We start from the raw sequence: 20,289 nt of genomic DNA, 5'->3' as shown, positions 1-20,289 counted from the left end.
CCTTTCCTCACTTACATACACACTTCAGAAACCCTAAATACTTGAGGGGGAACCTTTTGCAGATCTCTGGAGTTTTCTTTCTGCATAGTTCTCCCCTTTCATAGACTATGCCCTATAAATTCTAGCTGCCTTGTTCTCCCTGGACCCTCTGCTCTGTCCCCTCAACTCAGTGAGATTGCTGGGCTCAACCTATATTTCTCCCCCTGTTTCCATAACCTAGAAACTCCCTTAAGCAGTAACCTTAGGAATTGTAGGCTTTACCTCATCTGCTTCCTATTTCTCAGACTCAATGTCCTTTGCTGCCTCATGTCTGGTGGCTTAAAAAACCGTTTCATGTATTTTGCCTGTTTCTTGATAGTTTCAGGTGGTAAATCCATATTACTCACCTTGGTCGGAAGTAGAAATAGTCAAGAAACACAATCGTTTGTTAAAAATTTTTATGTTAAGTTAAATATAAATATATTCTGAAGTAAAATATAAAATTTGTATAATGTTCTTTTAAAATGAGTCCTCAGAGAAGTTTTATACTTATGGCTAGGTATAAAATTTAAATTCTTTTTTAAAAATTACACTGCCGGGGTGGTACCTGCATGGGTCAGTTAGTTAAGCATCTGACTTTGGATTTTGGCTCACATTATGATCTCGTGGTTTGTGAGTGTGAGCCCTGCGTCTCGCTCTAAACGAACATTGCAGAGCCTGCTTGGGATTCCCTCTCTCTCTGCCGCTCTACTGCTTGTGCTCAATCTCTCTCTTTCAAAATAAATAAATAAACTTAAAAAAAGAAAACAAAGAAGAAAATTACACTGCCAGATACCCCTGGGTTACATATTTCTTCTCTGAGATGTGTTGACGGAAATGATTTTAGAGATTCAGTGATTTAGAGATTTAGAGATTCTCCATCTTGTCTTTAAAAAAGTCACCACCCCTACTATATAATAATGCCTCAAAAGTAATATGCCTCTTTATCTTTGCTAAAAGGTGTTGTTTTATGTTCTCCAGGCACTTATAACGCACTAGAACTGAATTCAGCAGCTCGTTGGCTGAGAGTGGGTGATATGGGGAAAGAGCATATGCTCTGTAGGTCGTCTAGAGGCGTACAAGACGGGGATGGAAAATGGAAGCATGGGACTCTGACATAACTGCTTTCACCACTGATTTGTTTAGGGCAGATTATCCCCATCTGGATAATCTTAGAATTCACCAAGAAATCATCCCACGTTCCTATCAGGGGCAGAAACAACTCCCTGTGTTGTGGTGCTTGTTAATGGAGCATGGCATTACACATGTTTTGCCTTCCCTAGGACCAGTGTACCACGAGTACTGTGAGTGTCCGGAAGAGGATCCTCAGGCCTGGCAAAAAACTCTGTCTTGTCCAACCAAGGAACCACAGATTGCAAAAGATTTCGCTTCTTTCCCCATCATCAATGTCCAGCAGATGTTAAATGAAGTTCCGAAAAGGTTTGGGGATGAAAGGGGTGCCATTGTCCATTACACGATTCTCAACAACCACATCTACCGGAGATCTTTAGGGAAATACACAGACTTCAAAATGTTCTCAGATGAGATTTTGCTGTCACTGGCAAGAAAGGTATGAGAGCATGAACTCATTGGTTCTAAAAACAATATATAGTTGACCCTTAAACAACATGGGTTTGAACTGCGTGGGTCCACTTATACATGGATTTTTTTTTAAATAAATACAGTACAGTACTCTAAGTGTATTTTGTCCTCCTCATGACTTTCCTAATGGCAGTTTATTTTCTCTAGCTTACTTTATTGGAAGAGCACAGTATATAATATAACATACAGAGTATGTGTTAATCAACAGCTATGTCATCAGTAAGCCTTCCAGTTAACAGTAGGCTATTAGTTGTTAAGTGTTGGGGGAGTCTAATCTTATACACAAAATTTAGGTTGTGTGGGGATTGGCACCTCTAACCCCTGCATTGTTCAAGGGTCAACTGTAGTTTAATTATGTAGTTGTAACATTGCGATGCCTGGAATAACAGTGGCAAAGGATAGAAATGGCTTCTGGCCTTGCAAAGGTGTAGCTAAGATGTCCACCACCTGAGTGTTCATCAGTTCTCCCCTTTTATGGATCTTTCTTTCCTTTAATATTTAAATTAAATGGCTTGAGCCCCCATCCCAGGTAAGTAGGCCCTGCATAAAACTCCCAATGCTTTCGTGGACTCCCAAACATTTTTAGCCCCAAGGTCACTTCTTGTAGTTCTCCCTCCATTCAGATTTCACTTTCTGCAGCTCTTTTGTTTCTTATTACCTCAAAATGACTTGAACTTAGACCACTTTTCCTTGTTTTATCCTAACCATCTCGAAAAGATAGTATGCATGGCGCGTTTTGTTGATGGTTCTAGTAACAGAGAGGTTATTTTGTACCATTGTGTAGTAAAAGCCGACCAAACAAAAATGCTAACATTTAAAAATAGACATCCCTGGGGGCACCTGGTGGCCCAGTTAGTTAAGAGACTCTTGGTTTCGGCTCAGGTCATGATCTCGTGGTTGGTGAGTTCAAGCCCTGTGTCGGATTCAGCACTGACAGTGCAGAGCCTGCTTGGGATTCTCTATCTCCCTGTCTGTCTGCCCCTCTCCCACTCATGCTCACTCTCTCTTTCAAAATAAGTAAGTAAACTTTAAACAAACAAACAAACAAATAAATAAAAATAGACATGCCTATATTAATCAGACTCAGTCATCCTTGCCTCCAGGAATCTCTCACTGGCTGTCGTTGATGTTCAGGTCTTGGCTTCTTAGTAGAATATGCTTGGGCCTCTATCTTTCGGAAGACTTCTCAACTCCACCCCCCCCCACTCCCCTCTACTCGACCCTTCTTTCCACACCTGCAAAACTCTCAAGCAGAGCAGTTCACATTGCCTTTTGTTCCTCCTCCTTCCTGACCATGCAGAGCGAAGGGTGAGGATGGGAGTTTTTCTACCTTTCTCACTCAAGATTGTCAAGGTAGTTGTCTAAACCAAAAGCCAACTTGGGTGATATGAGTTACACACTTTCCCAAGTGTGCTGAATGTGTGGCTGCAGTCACTTCTTATTTTATCTTATTTTTTTAATGTTTATTTATTTTTGAGACAGCATGAACGGGGTAGGGTCAGAGAGAGAGGGAGATACAGAATCCGAAGCAGGCTCCAGTCTCTGAGCTGTCAGCACAGAGCCCGACGTGGGGCTTGAACTCACGGACCGTGAGATCATGACCTGAGCCGAAGTCAGATGGTTAACCGACTGAGCCACCCAGGCGCCCCAATCACTTCTTATTTTATTTTATTTATTTATTTATCTATTTATTTATTTATTTATTTATTCAACGTTTATTTATTTTTGGGACAGAGAGAGACAGAGCACGAACGGGGGAGGGGCAGAGAGAGAGGGAGACACAGAATCTGAAACAGGCTCCAGGCTCCGAGCCATCAGCCCAGAGCCCGACGCGGGGCTCGAACTCACGGACCGCGAGATCGTGACCTGGCTGAAGTCGGACGCTTAACCGACTGCGCCACCCAGGCGCCCCTCACTTCTTATTTTAAACAGCAGCCTCCTCCCCGCTCCGCACTCGCCCACGGTATGAGCGCATCGCAGGTACCTGATCACAAAGGTGGTCCTTTCTTCCTGGCCTACCGCCCACCAGTCCACCCTGCCCTGTGTCCTACCTTGTACTCATGTTGCTGCCTCTAGAGCAGTGGTTTTTCCTAGTGATTAATTTGCCCCTTAGAGGACATTTGGCAAAGTCTCGAGACAGTTTCGGTTGCCACAACTTGGGGGTTGCAACTAACATCTAGTGGGTGGAGACCATGGATACTAGTCAACATCTTACAATGCACAGAACTGCCTACAGCAAACAACTACCCAGACCAAAATGTCAGTACTGCTGAGATGAAGAAACCCCGTTCTATAGTGAGAACTTCTGGTATGGAGTTTGTTGTTGTTGTTGTTTTGTGTTTTGTGTTTTGTGTGTTTTTGTTTGTTTTAGGTTTTTTTGGTTTATTTTATTATTTATTTATTTATTTATTTAGGTGTGGAGTTTATTAATGAGTTTATAAACAATAGTGGGGAAGCATGAGGTTGAGTAGTCCCATCCCTGGCCCTTCCCTCTTGTTCTGGGTTCTTTGCCCAGTGGCTGGGAAGAAATCCAAGACAAATGAGACTCATCTCTGGACTTTGAGCAGCCTGCTCTGGTGGGACTTGTTTTGTTATTTGGAAGTTGGAGTGGTGTATGGATATAAACAAATTGTACTTCATCATGGTAGCTTGTAAGGAAAGTAGGTGCCCAGGGTGAAAATGTTTGAGGAGGGGGAGTCATAGAGGAGGTAACATCAGGTCTGAGTTTGAAGGATGAGAAAGGAGACCACCAAGTGAATAAGGAGGAGAAGAATATTCCAAGTGGGAAGGGAATTGCATAGGAGAGTGGCTGGCGTTTTCAGAGAGCAGCCTGAAGTTGACCGGCACCTTCTCGGGTGGAAGGTGAGGCTTATAGCTTAGCTGGAACGAGATAACAGGCCTTGCCTTCTAGCCAGACAGTTTACACCTTGTCCTGTGGGCTTAAGGTTCTCTTAAGCTTCTAGTAACATGAATTTGGGTTTTAGACATTTAGGCAGCAAAGTGAGAGCTAATCAGGGTGGGGAGAGCCTCGAGCAGAACACCTAGTGAGGAAGCTACTGCACCAATCTAGGCAAGAGATGGGAAGAGCCTAAACCAAGGCATTGACCGCGGAGATGGCCATGGAGTGGCAGATTCCGGAAGCAAATGTAGACATGACATGGAGGTTTGATACTCAAGGAAAACAAGGGCTTGGGTCTAACCTTGTCAATTCTTTAGTAGGCAGCTGGCAGAAAGAGTTCTTGAAGCCCTTTATTTGTACTGGTCTATACCATGTCCACTGCTAGAACAGTAAGCAATTTTGATAATTTATCTATATTTTTATTAAGTAATCTCTATGCCCAACCTGGGGCTCAACCTCACGACCCCAAGATCAAGAGTCACACGCTCCACTGACTGAGCCAGCCTGGTGCCCTGATACTAAGCAATTTGAAACACCATCTCTGGACAGAAGGAGCTTACTCCTGGTTACATGAATTTGCCATCTACCATCCTTACCCTTGACTTTCTGATACTGCTCATGACTGACAGGCAATTTTCTCGCCTCTACTGTTTCCAAATGTTCACTTTTGCCAGACATATTTTAAAAAGCCAAAGAACAGAAGCATTTAGTACCCAAAACTGAGGTCTTTGCAGAACTGATGTTTCATCTTTTGTTTATTTAGGTCCTTCTCCCCGATATAGAATTTTATATTAATCTTGGAGATTGGCCTCTGGAGCATCGAAAAGTCAATGAAACCCCTGGCCCCTTACCTATCATTTCGTGGTGCGGCTCCCTGGATTCACGAGACATTATCCTTCCAACATATGACATCTCCCACTCCACACTGGAAGCAATGAGGGGTGTCACAAATGATCTCCTCTCTATTCAGGGAAATACAGGTAAATAAAAGTTTGTTCTCGAAGACAGAGGTAAAAGGGAGTGTTCAACCAGAGAGAATAAAGGTATATATTTAAATAACCATCATTCTTCTTTTCTAACCAAGAAAATAAGGGCAGTGTAGGATTCCTGTAATCCAAAACTTAGATGTATGGGTTGGACTAGTAAAATCCAGACCTGCCGTAACTGGGTCTCCTTTGAGTTAGTCCTTTGTAAATACCATTTGAAAATATATATTTGGTAAAATTGTCACTTAATTCTGACTCCAGTGCCTTTATATTGCTGGATGGAGCCAGAAAGCATTTTGAAAAATATAAAATTATATGTGGATGTAAGAGAATTGTTATAGCAGTGTTATTTGGATATTACTCCCTCCATCATGTAGTGAGGAATTTTCTCATTTCTTCCTTCTGCCTTACTTGCTCCTTTAAAACCTGAATTCTTTCTGCCCCTCCCCCACTCCCATTTGATGGCCTTACATTTTATGGCCCAACACAACTTTTTATTAAACCAGACTCCCTGAGTAGAATAAACCCTGCCTAACCCTGCCTGTCTTTATAAACTCTGTTCCCATTTATTGTGATTTGGTGGACTTATTTGGCAGATGCGACCGAAGACTCTTTGCAAACTACCTGAAGATAGAATGGGTTCAAAACTGAGTTTTTATTTGGTAACAGTGAATTCTTGAGAAGTGTACTAAAATATTAAAGAGAGTGACCCTCTCCAGTTTCTATGTTTTACAATTTATCCCTTAGAAGAGTAACAGGTGTTAACTAATGACCTCTCTTTAGAATCATAGAAACAGATTTAGTTAATTCTTCTAGAATATTTCCCTCTTGGGAAAGAACCCCCCCCCCCCACACACACACACACATACATATTTACACACATGCATATAGTTGAGTTTATATATATATATATATATATATATATATATATATATATATATATATATATATATTTTGATTTCAGAGCATATTAGACAATCCTCCCTGTATTCAAAGGTGATGCGCTCAAAAATCTGAGCAACCTAAGGATTAAAGACGTGGGTGTTACCTAGTTATATAGTTTGTTCTGGTCACCCAGTCTGAGAACAAAAGCCTAGCTCGTTTTTTATTGTGAAGCACAAAGGATGGAAGAAGCTAATGCCTGGGTGAGTGGCCAAGTCGCTGAATGTTTTTTGCTTTGAACTTGATCCAGCGTTATTTTGGATAACTCCTAAAGTCATACAACAGACACCCTAGCATTTGAGTGAGCTCTCACAGGTAGACAAATAGGAGAAATGAGAGAATTCTTTTATGTGATACAGCAGATAAAAGGGCTGTTTTTGAAAGTCTAAACTGGAAAGTATCTCAGGAAGGTACTCAATCCCCTATGTTTTGGAAACAGCACCTTACTTTAGAAGATGAGTTGATGATAAAAGAGCTTTAACATCTTAAATGACAATGGTATATTAAAGATGATTATGCTTACCATTTTTATAAATGTCAAACTCATAATCATATTTTTTTATGGCTTCAAACCTCTAGGGCCTTCCTGGATCAATAAAACAGAAAAAGCTTTCTTCAGAGGTAGAGATAGCCGAGAAGAGAGACTCCAGTTGGTACAGATGTCCAAGGAAAACCCAGAGCTCCTAGATGCAGGAATTACAGGATATTTCTTTTTCCAAGAGAAAGAAAAGGAGCTTGGAAAAGCTAAATTGATAGGTTTCTTTGATTTCTTTAAGGTATGCGTTTATGTCTTCCTGTTTGAATATGAAGTGATAAACTTGCATTAAAAGTCTACCAAATCACTGGGTGGGCAGATTTCTCCAGTCTTTTGAGCTGGCACACCCACACTTTCTTACTTTCTCCCTTCCAAGAATAGGGAATTAGAGCATTCATTGTGGTCTCCTTTGTGGTATTTTTGTTTTTGTTGGTTCTGTCTACCCAATGGCCAGGACTGTATTTAATACTATAGTACGAGGATTAACCTGGGGTTTTGGGTGCATTTATTTATCTGCTTTTTTTCTTGTTTAGACTTATTTTATAAGCTGGGACTATAAATACCTTTTACATAAAGTGTTCTTAAATGCCTTTTGTAAACAGAAAGAGTATAAACTCCATATAAGTATGGAACTATGGTACGTGTCCTGCCTCTGCCATTAACTGTGGGACCTTCATCTCTTAGCGCCCCTAAACATGCAAGATGCCTGCCTTGCCCCTTCAGAGCACTGTCATGAGGCCCAAAAGATAGAGATGTGAACAGTATGACAGAATCTGACTGGCTAGAAAACTCTTTGGTACCAATTACTTAAGAAAAAATTAATTACCAAATCTGTGAGTACATCCTGTTCATATCAGTGTGATAGAATGAAAAAAACATTGGATTTGAACTCAAAGAATAGAGGTTTATAAATTTATCTGAACACCAGTTTTCTCATTTGTAAAAAAAAAAGAAGGTGGGGGGGGGAAGAGAGGTTATCATAATAAGTGCTTCACATTATTATGATCAAGTGAGGTTTAATTCCTATGAAAAGTGATTTTGAAATGTAAACCAAGCCTTATTAATCCAGCAAATATGTAAACCGAGTACCTACTGTGTCACAAGCCATCACACTAGTCCATGAACTCTCCACAATTCTATGTGCGCAACTCTAAAATTGAGCTTTCTGGAGGTAACACTTTCCTTTTTCATACTTATGTAGGTATAAGGAACAAGGGAAATTAGGTATACATGAAAGTGTAAATTGTTACCAGAAGTCAGTTTTAATAAACCTAGAAAATAAAAAATTTTTTTTTCTAATGTTTATTTATTTTTGAAAGAGACAGGGTGCAAGTGGGAGGGAGGGAGACACAGAATCAGAAGCAGCCTCCAGGTTCTGAGCTGTCAGCACAGAGCCTGACCTGGGGCTCGATCTCATGAGCCATGAGATCATGACCTGAGCTGAAATCTGACGCTTAACCGAGTAAGCCACCCAGGCACCCCAAACATAGAACTTTTGAAACATTTTCCTCCCTGGTCACAGAAATCTGAATCCCCATTACATAGAGTGGAAAAAGGTACTCCTAATTCCTAAATTATTTCCTAAAACTATTGATTATCTTATCCTTAAATACATTATATTTCTTTTTTTTTTTAAGATTTTCTTTTTGAGAGAAAAAGAACGAGTGGGAGAGGGGCAGAGAGAGGGAAAGAGAGAATCCTAAGCAGGCTCTGTGCTATCAGTGCAGAGCCCGATGGGGGGCTCGAACTCACGAACTGTGAGATCATGACCTGAGCCAGATCAAGAGTTGGATGCTTAACCGACTGAGCCACCCAGACACCCCATTGCATTGTATTTCCTAAAATCGATGTGCTAAAGGCTGCTGATGATTTTAATACAAAGAGAAAATGTGAATTACAAAATGAAGTATATAACTTTTAAACAGTGAAATTGGAACATGGAAAATAACTGCTTTATATTTAGTATTATGGTGTTGATGACAATCAGAAGTGAAGCAAATGGCTGTTAAATTTCTTCTTTGTTTATGTTTGTTTTAATCTTTTAGTACAAGTATCAAGTGAATGTGGATGGGACTGTGGCTGCGTATAGATATCCGTACCTCATGCTGGGTGACAGTCTGGTTCTGAAGCAGGACTCAACATACTATGAACATTTCTATATGGCACTAAAGCCTTGGAAACATTATGTCCCAATTAAAAGAAATCTTAGTGATTTACTAGAGAAAATTAAGTGGGCCAAGGTACGCCTTCTGCAGTTTTAATTTCTTGAGGTGCTAACACACTTACCAATGTTATTTACATGAGTTCCATCATGATGCAATTTACCTTGACATAATTTAGTCAGACAAATGTTATTTTCTGGAACTTTTGTTCCCTTGAAATGGCTAAAGAATCAACATTGAGGTCATTTTAATACCCTTTATCAACATTTTTGAGGATTTTTAGAAGAGTTGGAAGTCCAATGTTATATGGAATGTATGTATATATTATATAGAATATAACAGTGTTATATAGAATATAGATTTTTCTGAAGGAATCACTATTCATGCATACGCACACTAATCAAGCAAAAACACACTGAATGCAAATCGCAGATTGAAAATCCCAGGGTTAGAGTGCTTTATGCACAAGAAGACATTAAAGGCAATTACGATGCTCTTTTCTTGTTCCCAGTTAGGAAAAAGGCACAATTGATGCATGCTATACAACCTCCCAAGAATTACAGGTTTTCCATAAAATATGATTTGTTTTCATATTTTTTAAAGAAAAAGTATTAAAAAGCTGTTCTGTTTTATTATGAAGCTCTAGAAATTTACCCTTTCATTATAAGATTTTGTTCTATTTCTAAGTTTCTGAGAAGCAGTGTTTGGGTATGCAAATAAGTGGGTGCCCGAGGCAGAATCATTTTTGTGACCTTTAATAAAAAGTAAGGATTGCTTGCCAGTGGCTTTTCCTGTGGGCAGCAGAGTAGAATATTAGCTATTTTCCAAAAGTATAATTAGGAATGCTGAGTGTTCCTGGTAATGAAGGAACAGCCTGCGGGTACCAATCACCGAATTTTCTATTACAGCAGTAAGATAGACTTTCACAGGTACTGCTTGGTAACAACTTTGGGGCTCTGACTGCAAATTAAAATGGAGCTCTTAAGAGATGTTAGAACATAAAAAGTGATTCATTCTACTCCAGTTTGCATTTTAATACCAAGCAGAGAGGCTAGGATGGGGGAACAGAGGATGAGCCCTCAATGTCCTGGGGAGCCAGGAGACACAGGAGAAGCTGCATGTTGGGTGAAGGTATGGGGCGGGAGGGGGGAGGGGGAGCTTCTGAGCCAGTGGAACAGGGTCCAAACACGTGTGACCATTGCTGTGTAACAGATGTCTAGCAAAGTACCTTGTCTATTTTTCAGAGCCTCGTTCTGAGGCTGTTTTCATCGTGTTCCGGGTCTTCCATGCTGTTCACATTTAACCCGACATCGGCCCTGCTTCACACTCACCAGTAGCCTTCTTTGGGAGGGTGGGTGGTCACAGGAGTACTTTTCATTTATCGCGTTGTTGTTTTTTTAAACCTTTCAGGAAAATGATGAAGAAGCCAAGAAGATTGCAAAAGCAGGGCAGCTGAGCGCCAGGGACCTGCTGCAGCCACACCGGCTTTACTGCTACTATTACAGAGTATTCCAGGTGAGTGCCCTCGGACCGTCCTGCCCGGAGTGCGGGGGGAGCATCCTCAGACCCCATGCTGGGCCTGGGTGCCTCACTTCTTCATAGGGTTCTGAGAGTCAGTCCACGGAACTCTGGCCAAGGCGAGCACCAGCCCGCAGAAAGACAGGATCAGTGCTAAGTCTTTTTGTGGCCCCTGTATTTTTATCTCCACTCGGTATTATGAAAAACAGTGCACCGAGCCCTTCCAAATATAGATGAAAAGCTCCCCCTACCTTGGCAGTGCTTTTATTAAGTGCCTTGTGGAATTCCTAGTTTAGGTATTTTCTGAACCTCGGAGGATATCTTTCCTCCTCTAGAAAGTAAGGGGGTTGGACTGGAGATCATGAACATCTCTTTCTGCTCAACGTGTCTGTCTCTTTGTTCTTACTACTTAAGATTCATGCTTTTGGTATCACGGTATAGGATGGCAAGCCAATATTTAGCTTGCTGTAAAAAACAAACAAGTGAAATACATTTATTAAATTTTTTTTAATGTTTTATTTATTTTTGGAGAAAGAGAGAGACAGAGTGCCAGTGGGAGAGGGAGACACAGAATTGAAAGCAGGCTCTAGGCTCTGAGCTGTCAGCACAGAGCCCAACGTGAGCTCGAACCCACAAACCGTGAGATCATGAACTGAGCCAAAGTCAGACCCTTAACCGACTGAGCCACCCCAGCACCCCAAAATGAAATATATTTCTAATGGTTCTAACACCTTAGGCCTAAAATACGGAAATGCAAGGATTGGTTCTTTGAGTAACTATCTTGTGTTTTTACACAGTAAAATCTCACCAAGAAGAAAAAGAGAAATAATACTTCTGTTTTTAACCTAAACTTATTTTTCTGTGGGCAGAAGAAAAGTACATTTCTTCAGATGCTGGGGGATATTGTTCTCTCATAGAAAAATTAAAATGATAAATTACACTATTTACTCAAAGTAGCCTTTCCCTTAAATGAGTTGTGCACCCTCTGTTGGTCTACCTGTAACTTGAATAGTAGGGGTTTTTCACCCTAAATTATTAAGTTGGTTCCTGTACTCGTGTCAGTATTTTGGGGGGTTGGGCCCCCCACCAGGAATGTCCAGCTCAACGTATATGGAACCACTGAACTGGAAGTCTAATTTATAGGAATATTTCAGTCAGTGGCCAAGTAGGAGGACACTATGCAGGTCTGTAGCCAAAACATATGTGGCTATGAGCCTAAAGGGAAGGGTGTGTGGGACCGCCAACTTTATTTTGAGATACATATCATCTTTGTTGATTGGAGTGTTCAACACATTTAATTATTCATTCATCAGTGGAGGGTAAATGCCAAGAGGTGCTGTTATTTCAAATGGAGATGCCTGGCTTGACCTCCTTTTGTGGAGGCTTCCTACGTCCACAGAAAATTATAGATTGGGGTTCCTTGTTAGATTATGAAATATTGCACTTAGTACCCCGACAACTGAAGTTGGGACTGGAATAAACCAGACCTTTGGTTGTAGTCTCAAGATACACAGCACTAGGGCGCCTGGGTGGCTCAGTCGGTGAAGCGTCGGACTTCAGCTCCCGTCATGATCTCGCAGTTCTTGAGTTTGAGCGCCTCCTGGGGCTCTGTGCTGGCAGCTCGGAGCCTGGAGCCGGCTTCAAATTCTGTGTCTCCCTGCCCCTCTGCCCCTCCCTCGCTTGTGCTCTGTCTCTCAAAAATGAATAAACGTTAAAAGAAAGAAATTTTTCCTAAAGATACACAGCCACTAGGAAGGATGGCGTGAGTGGGGTAGGGAGGGAGGATCCAGTGGGATGACGTGGGGACTAATCTTTGAGTTGCCTTCACACACACATTCCAGGAATATGCCGTGCGCCAGTCCAGCAAACCGGAAATACGTGACGGAATGGAACTTGTTGCTCAGCCTGGTGATGACACGTCCGTGTGCCAGTGCCACCGGGAAAGACCTTCCAGAGAAGAGCTGTAAGTCAGCTCACATTCACAGCCCTGCGTGTGTGGCCGAGGAGTTGCCTGCAAGCATTCAGATCATTCAGGTAGAGGCCACCCTGTGTCGAGCGCAGTTCAGGAGACTTAACGTGCATGGATAGAGCAGTAGGAGAGCCAGCATTACATGTGTCTTTAAGTGTTATTTTCTTTTGTGTAAAAACCGCTATCATCGGCATCACTTTGTTTTTTTAAAAAGAAAACTTGCGGGTCATAGTAGATAGGCTTGCCCAAACATCACTCTCTAGGAAACTGTTGGCGCCATATTTCTTGGTGTGTTCCTGCCCCTTGTTCACTTTCCCTCCTCCTCTTCCAGTTATGAAGAAGAAATGCTTGTGCAGGGTCCTTCCGTCTCATTGCGTAATTTCTTCTCCTGCAGGCTGCTTTTGGCATTCAGTAATGGCAAGCCTCCTCCTGGAAGGTCTGATAAGAACAGTTAAGGAAGGAGAGGATGGTTCCCTTATTAAAGGTAGCTTGGAGACTAGGGAGGCAGTATTGTCTTAAAGCTCGCTTGGATCTTTTTAGCTAAGTTTTACCGAAGCCTGGGACAAAATTAAGGAGAAATTGTGTCGTAAGCTAGTAATTTCCAATCTATCTGGGTGGGACACCCAGCAAGGACAACACGGTTATTAAAGTACATGAGAACATCCTATGGGAACCATTCATTATCTATCTATTGAATAGAGGGAAGATAACAATAGTCAGGTGGGGATCTTTACTTTTTTTTTAATCTATAAAAGGATACTTGAAAACATCTGCCAGAAGCAACAGTAATAAGCCTGGTATTTTGGGAATTCACTAATGTGCTGACAAGAAAGGCAAACATCCTGAATGCATCGTTGCTGTTGCAGTGGTTTTGCACTGCTAAGAGAAAAACTTTGAAATTTCCTTCGCCTTTTTTGGACGGGGTCAAGACTTAAGACTTAACGCCCAGAACTTCGTTACACACTCCTTGTAAAACCACCCATCCAAGAGTCATTGGTCATGTCACTAATGAGCACTTCCCCAAAGCAAGAGCTATCGAGCCTCCCAATCTGAAAATATTGACTCCTCTCATTGAAATATTTACTTAATCTGGAAAGCACTGTAATGTAACCACTTTAAAGTAGTCGTATCTTTTTCTGAAGGTCAATAAGAACACAGAATTGTGTAACTAGACAAAAGCAAAACCATATTTAAGAGCAGTGTAAACAAAGCCAAGTACCCAAGGAAAACCAATACCCACCAATTGTTCCCAAGTACACGGTCACAGGGCAAGCTGTACTGGGACCATAACCTAATGAATCCATGTCCTGTATATATTGTACCTGGAGTTTGGGGGTTGTCAAGGCCGAGATTATGGAAAGAAAATTTGCCCTCCCTCATACCTCCCTGCCCACCAACCCCTGCTCCTTCCTTGTGGCTGATGGCATCTTGTTCAAAACATCTTAAATTTTTTAAATATCTATCACCAGCTGCCAAACAAGACTGAGAGTGAAAAGTGAACTGAGATACATCAGGCAGCCTCTGAGCATGGAACAGAGAGGATGTATTTAAGAAATTAAGTGGAGCCCTCAAAGTTAGCTTAAATGGTTTTCTGGTTTGTGGACATGAATATAACCTAATAAAGTAGTTTTACTAAAACCATGATTTTTCCCTTCGAATTCACACATTACCCACATAATCCATTAGTCATTTTTAATACTTCAACTTTCATTTAAAAAATCTGATATTTCAAAGAAGAGGACTGTAAGGATGTGCAAGTAAATATAGTAAGTGCATTTGTCTAAATAAGCTGCCAGGGTATTTGTTGAAGCACTGTTTTTATTAGTAAAATGTTGGAAACACCTTGAATAGCCTTCATGAAGGAACTGGCCAAGTAGATAATGATATATAAAGGAATATAATACAACCATTAAAAAGAATGAAGTATCTCTAAACATACTATCATGAAAGATTTCCATTACAGTATTCAGTGGAAAAAGTAAGTTACAGAACAGCATGTATAATGTGAAACCATGAATGTAAAAAACAAAAATATGTTTGTATGGTTGAAAGTTTGGAAAGATTTTATTTACCAATATCTGAAGGGATGGAGAGAAGGGAATTTTTACTTTTTGCTATATACCTGTCTATGATATTTGTTTTTATTGCAAGTATGAATTAGACTATAAAATAAAGAAAAATGTAAACCTAGGAAAAGACTGTAAGTGCACAAAAGATACATGAGAAAATGGATATTTATATTTTCCATTATGCTGTTTTTAAGTCTACTATGTCTAGAATTTTATATCATGGGACATATTTTATACACTTTTAAATAAAGTAAATTTTCTAAATAATATTTTGAAAAAGACAACTTTTGTTTTGAAGAAAGTGGGGCGCCTGGGTGGCTCAGTCAGTTAAGCGACGACTTAGGCTCAGGTCAAGAGTTATCAGAGCCCTGCCTTGGGCTCTGTGCTGACAGCTGGGAGCCTGGAGCCTGTTTCAGATTCTGTGTCTCCCTCTCTCTCTTCCCCTCACCCCTTCTCTCTCTCCCTCTCCCTCTCCCTCTCTCAAAAATAAGTAAATATTAAAAAAAAAAAAAAAAAAAGATTGTAACAACCTATAGCCCTGGTATTTCTGCAACTGGGTTGGTCTAATTATAATTTTATTGTGTCTTTATGAGTGAATGAACCCAAATTTATATCACCACCACTCAGTCCCTAGTGGGATTTCCCTAATATTAGGGGGAAAGAAATTTAGGCTTGACACCATTATTTTTCTGATTGCAGGTTAAAATAACAAGAAGCGCCATGTCTTAGTTTAGGTCGTCATTATACTGGTTTAGTTGTTATACTGGTTTGGTAAGTTATACACGACTTACTGTAGTGATCACTTAGCAATGAATATATACACGTACGAAATCATGTTGTACACCTGAAACTAATGTATATGTCAATTATACCTCAATTAAAAAAATAAAACAGGTTTAGGATTTACCAGCTAAAGAGCTTACATTTAGAAATCTCATTAGATTACAAACACGTGTCACTTTTTGATCCTGAGCACTAGATGCCAAATCGCTAGAAGGATCAGTTTTCTTATTTACAAATGAATAAATGACTTACATATGAAAGCTTTTGTGTATTTCTCCCACATCCTTTATTTTTTTTTTTTTTTTTTTTTAAATTTTTTTTTTTTCAACGTTTATTTATTTTTGGGACAGAGAGAGACAGAGCATGAACGGGGGAGGGGCAGAGAGAGAGGGAGACACAGAATCGGAAACAGGCTCCAGGCTCCGAGCCATCAGCCCAGAGCCTGACGCGGGGCTCGAACTCACGGACCGCGAGATCGTGACCTGGCTGAAGTCGGACGCTTAACCGACTGCGCCACCCAGGCGCCCCTCTCCCACATCCTTTAAAGCCCTTGGTGGCAGTGACCAGGCTTTATAATAAGTTTAGCCCCAAATCGCGGAAATTCACTGTGGTTTCCGTTTCAAAATGCTTTGCCTCAAAGCCTTTAACAATCGCAACGAGAACTAACAGGTTCAACTAGCCTCACATTTTTTTTCCGTTTTTGGATACGCGGAAGACGGAGGCGCGGCCGGGGGGGGGGGTGGAGGAGGGAAGATCGGCGCTGAGGGGCGGAGCCTGGAGGGGCGGGGCCGAGGGACAGACCGGGGCGGGGCCTTGAAACAGGCCAGGACGGAAGTAGAGGTGCGTAGCTTCCGTTTGCAGTGCTAACGAGAAGGTCTGCGGACCCAGGTACTGCGGCGTAGAAAGGTGAAGGGAAGGTTGTACCCCCACCGTGTGTGCCCATGTCACAGCTGGTCTCTCGTCTCTGTACTCTCTGTTCTAAGACCACCCTTGTCCAGCGCCCTAAAGCACCCCCCCCGCGCTTGAGTTCCGCTCCCCAACCGACCCCCGTGAAAACGTTTGGTCTCCTTGGAGCCCCCCCATCCCCGGGCCTCCGAGCCCTGCGTCCTCGGCTCGGCCTCGGGGAACTCGCGCGGCCCTGGCTGACGCGGCTCCTGTTCGGCCTACAGCCTCACGGTCCCCGATCCTCGCCCCTCCGCGGAGACGCGGTTTCGTCTCCCTGGAGGCCGGGGGCGAAGTACTTGTTAACCCGCCTCACCTTTTTCCGTTCTACCCGTGAAATGGTTTTCGTTATGTAGAGATGGAAGAGCGTCTGCCCTCCTCCGCCCTTGGCAGAAAGCACAGGAAAAAAGGAAGAGCGAGATTACAAAACTGAGAAAGGTCCTGAAATACCTTGGTTTATTCATTAAAAACAAGATAGGAGGTTCCGATCCCAGCAAATTAACTTTAGTACTCTTTCCCAGCTTTTAAAGTAAGTGGAACTGAGAGTTCAGAGACTTATCTTGTAGGCTTTTTCTCATGAAGATAAATGACTAGTGAAGCGATAATCGATTTAATAAAAATTATCACCGAGTTGAGGTAGACAAAAACCTTCCATTTCTGAATCTGTAATTGGAAGCTGGTGTAGTAAATTCCTTCATTACTTGAGCAGTGGTTTTATAGTACTTTCTAGTGTCTTACAATGTATGCAGGTTGGTGCATTTATTTAGAGCCTCATAGTAACCCTGTGAAAGCAGTATCACTTTTTATCTAAGGCCACCAGCTGTCCCTACCCCCTTTCTTGACTCGTAACCTCCTCCAAAGACTTTTTGCCACCCTTCAGTTTATCCCTTTTGCACTTAAAATTTCTCCCTCACTATGGGATCATACCTAATAACATTTTAATATGCTTTAATGTCTGTCCTATTAAAAAAAAAAAAAAAACACCCTGGGAATCCATTCCTGCCCACCAGCGGTTGCTCTGTATCTGCTTTTTTTTTTTTTTTTTTCAATGTTTTTATTTATTTTTTAGAGAGACAGACTGAGCCGAGCAGGGGAGGGGCAGAGAGAGGGGAAAACAGAATATGAAGCAGGCTCCAGGCTCTGAGCTGTCAGCACAGAGCCCAACATGGGCTTGAACCCATGAACCATAAGATCATGACCCAAGCCAAAGTCGGACACTCAACCGACTGAGCCACCCAAGCGCCCCCGTAGCTTCTTCTTGACAAAATTCTAAGCACTTGTTACTGTACCTGCTGTCTGGATTTGGCCTCTTCCTCCACCCAATCCCTGGCCTTCTTCCTTGTTACTCAGCTGAAAACTATTTCTCAAGGTTACCAGCGACTTTATCTGGCCAAATGTAGTTCTTTATTCTTAATTCACTTGACCCTTCCGCATTTGATGCAATTGAGCACGTTCCCTTCCTTGAAATATGTGGGATATCATCACTCCTCTGTGGTGTGACTGGTTTCCGAATCATGTTAATTACAAATACCGGAAGATACTGTGTCAGTATTTTGTGCTATTCCGAATAGATGTAATGGTGACCTATATGACACGTTTATAAATTTAGTGTCCATTAACATTTTCAATACCACTTTCTTAAATCTAGACAACCAGCAGAACAATAAATCAAGTCCTGGTTTATAGTTTTTGTCAGTTTCTGTGATGAAAATAGCCTGGCCATGACCAATTTCGAGACAGTGAAACGACCTCAGGTATTGGGAAGACGTGTGGTAGTGCACCATGACATTATTTACACCACACATCTACCGATAGACAACGTATGGAGACTAGTACTCAACTACAGGTGGTTTTGCTCCCCAGGGGACATTTGGCAGTTTCTGGAGACATTTTCGGTTGTCACAACTGTGCTTCCAGCGTCTGGTGGGTAGAGTACAGAGATCGTGCGCAACATCCTACCACATACAGGACAAGGCCCACAACAAAGAATCCAGCCAAAGTTGTCAGTAATGCCGCTGCAGTGAACGTAAATAACCTCAAGAAATAAACAGTAAAATGTAGTGTAGGAAAGGAAAAAACTTTTTCTCTACTATTTTAAGTTTTAAAATTGAGACCCACACATTAAACTGACAAAAGACAGATTGACCAGAGAAAAGACAAATATTTTATTTGATGTTAATATTTCAATTTTACATGCATATGGGGGTCTCACAGAAAAGGAATTAAAAACCCAAAGAGGACGTTAGACCCGGGGATTTATATACCATTTTAACAAAGAGTGATGAAAGGAGTTTGGATTTATAGAGGTAGTAAATTGTGGGAAGGTAAATATATTGGAGAAACTATTAAAAGGTAGGGGTTATTTTAGTTAGATTTGTAAAGACCTGTGTCAGTGTCAACTTTTTGTGTCTGGTGATCATGGTTAGTTTTCTCCTATTGGGATGGGAAAGCAGAGAGGCAGCACCTTTGCAAAGGCAAATTTGTGTCCTGCTTTTAAACAGGTGGGAAGGATAGAGACATTTTCCTGCCTCTGTTCTTTCTCGATTGCCTTCAGCTCTAAATAATTCTTACGCAGGGGCACCTGGGTGGGTCAAGTCAGTTAAGCGTCCGACTTCGGTTCAGGTCATGATGTCACAGTTCATGGGTTTGAGCCCTGCGTCAGGTTCTGTGCTGACAGCTCACAGCCTGGATCCTGCTTCAGATTCTTTGTCTCCCTCTCTCTGTCCCTCCCCGACTCACACTCTGTCTCTTCTCTCTCTCTCCCTCAAAAATAATAAACGTTAAAAAATTAAATAGTCCTTGTGCCGGAGTGGCATGTTTTCAGGTGGTATATTACGGTCCCCTGTAATAGTAAGATCACTGGTAGGGGATACATTTTGAGTATTAGTTAGCTTTATTTTTTACTCTAAGTTTAAATAATCTTTAGTAGTCCCTGTATTTAAAAACCAGCTCAGGGGCGCCTGGGTGGCGCAGTCGGTTAAGCGTCCGACTTCAGCCAGGTCACGATCTCGCGGTCCGTGAGTTCGAGCCCCGCGTCAGGCTCTGGGCTGATGGCTCAGAGCCTGGAGCCTGTTTCTGATTCTGTGTCTCCCTCTCTCTCTGCCCCTCCCCCGTTCATGCTCTCTCTCTGTCCCAAAAATAAATAAACGTTGAAAAAAAAAATTAAAAAAAAAAAAAAAAAAACCAGCTCACAAAATTCCTGAGCGTTTAAATTTTGGTTCCACGCAGCCAGTACAAGCTGTGGTGCCCTGGACAGTGGTTGATAAACCAGTTGTTGATAGTCCACTTCCCGCCTGATTATAGTGTGGCTCCCGATACCTCTCTCACCTCCCCCCCCCCCCCAACTTCTGCCTCTTCTCAAAGCTCCAGCAATACTGCTTGCTTGCTTTCAGCCTCTTGAACACACCAAGCTCTTTTATCTCAGGGCGTTTTTATCTTCTCTGCCCAGAACAGTCTCCTGCAACTGTCCTGCCCCTTTGCATCTTGCAAATTAATGTCTTCTGAATAGAGGGGCCTTCCCTGACTGCTTGTGCCAACATAGCCCTGATCATTTTTCATCCCACTATTCTGTCTTTATTGCACGTGCATTTCCTTGAGTTTTTACCTCCATATTTTAAATAACATGTTAGACTACTTGTTTTGTATTTCTTATAAGATTTTGTTTTTAACTGATCTCTATACCCAACATGGGGATCAAACTCCCAGCCCTGAGATCTAGAGTTTCATGCTCTACTGACTGAACCAGCCAAGTGCCCCTGCTCTTGGTGTCTTTTCTTTATTTTTATGGTTGGTTTATTTTTGAGAGAAGGCGGGAGAGGCGCCGAGAGGCGGGGACAGGGGATCCAAAGTGGGCTCTGAGGTAAC

The 20,289-nt window shown here is 41.8% G+C and overlaps 2 protein-coding genes across 10 annotated transcripts in view; both read left to right on the top strand.

The window, feature by feature from the left end:
- The window catches only part of POGLUT3 (protein O-glucosyltransferase 3), a 29,995-nt gene extending 15,028 nt beyond the window's left edge, over positions 1–14,967 (top strand). Inside the window, exons 3-9 of one of the 2 annotated variants that reach the window (XM_045482696.1) lie at positions 1,302–1,588; positions 5,283–5,499; positions 7,027–7,223; positions 9,028–9,222; positions 10,555–10,659; positions 12,504–12,625; positions 13,387–14,967. In XM_045482696.1, coding sequence (XP_045338652.1) covers positions 1,302–1,588; positions 5,283–5,499; positions 7,027–7,223; positions 9,028–9,222; positions 10,555–10,659; positions 12,504–12,625; positions 13,387–13,420 — 1,157 coding nt within the window. In that variant the 3' untranslated portion in view covers positions 13,421–14,967. Of the gene's footprint in view, positions 1–1,301; positions 1,589–5,282; positions 5,500–7,026; positions 7,224–9,027; positions 9,223–10,554; positions 10,660–12,503 lie in introns of both variants that reach the window. The other variant, XM_045482697.1, reaches the window with a different exon arrangement.
- CD1H11orf65 (chromosome D1 C11orf65 homolog) overlaps positions 12,515–20,289 on the top strand; it is a 63,301-nt gene continuing 55,526 nt past the window's right edge. For 4 of the 8 annotated variants that reach the window (XM_045482707.1, XM_045482705.1, XM_045482702.1 and 1 more), the window contains exon 1: positions 16,270–16,371. The gene's annotated coding sequence lies outside the window, so the exon portion shown is untranslated. Of the gene's footprint in view, positions 12,626–16,269; positions 16,401–20,289 lie in introns of those variants that run through there. The other 4 variants (XM_045482706.1, XM_045482703.1, XM_045482700.1 and 1 more) reach the window with 4 other exon arrangements.

The sequence above is a fragment of the Leopardus geoffroyi genome, chromosome D1 (genome assembly GCF_018350155.1).
Source record: "Leopardus geoffroyi isolate Oge1 chromosome D1, O.geoffroyi_Oge1_pat1.0, whole genome shotgun sequence".
Taxonomy (NCBI): domain Eukaryota; kingdom Metazoa; phylum Chordata; class Mammalia; order Carnivora; family Felidae; genus Leopardus; species Leopardus geoffroyi.
The sequence above is the reverse complement of the archived record's forward strand: the minus strand, read 5'-3'. Positions and strand labels throughout refer to the sequence as shown.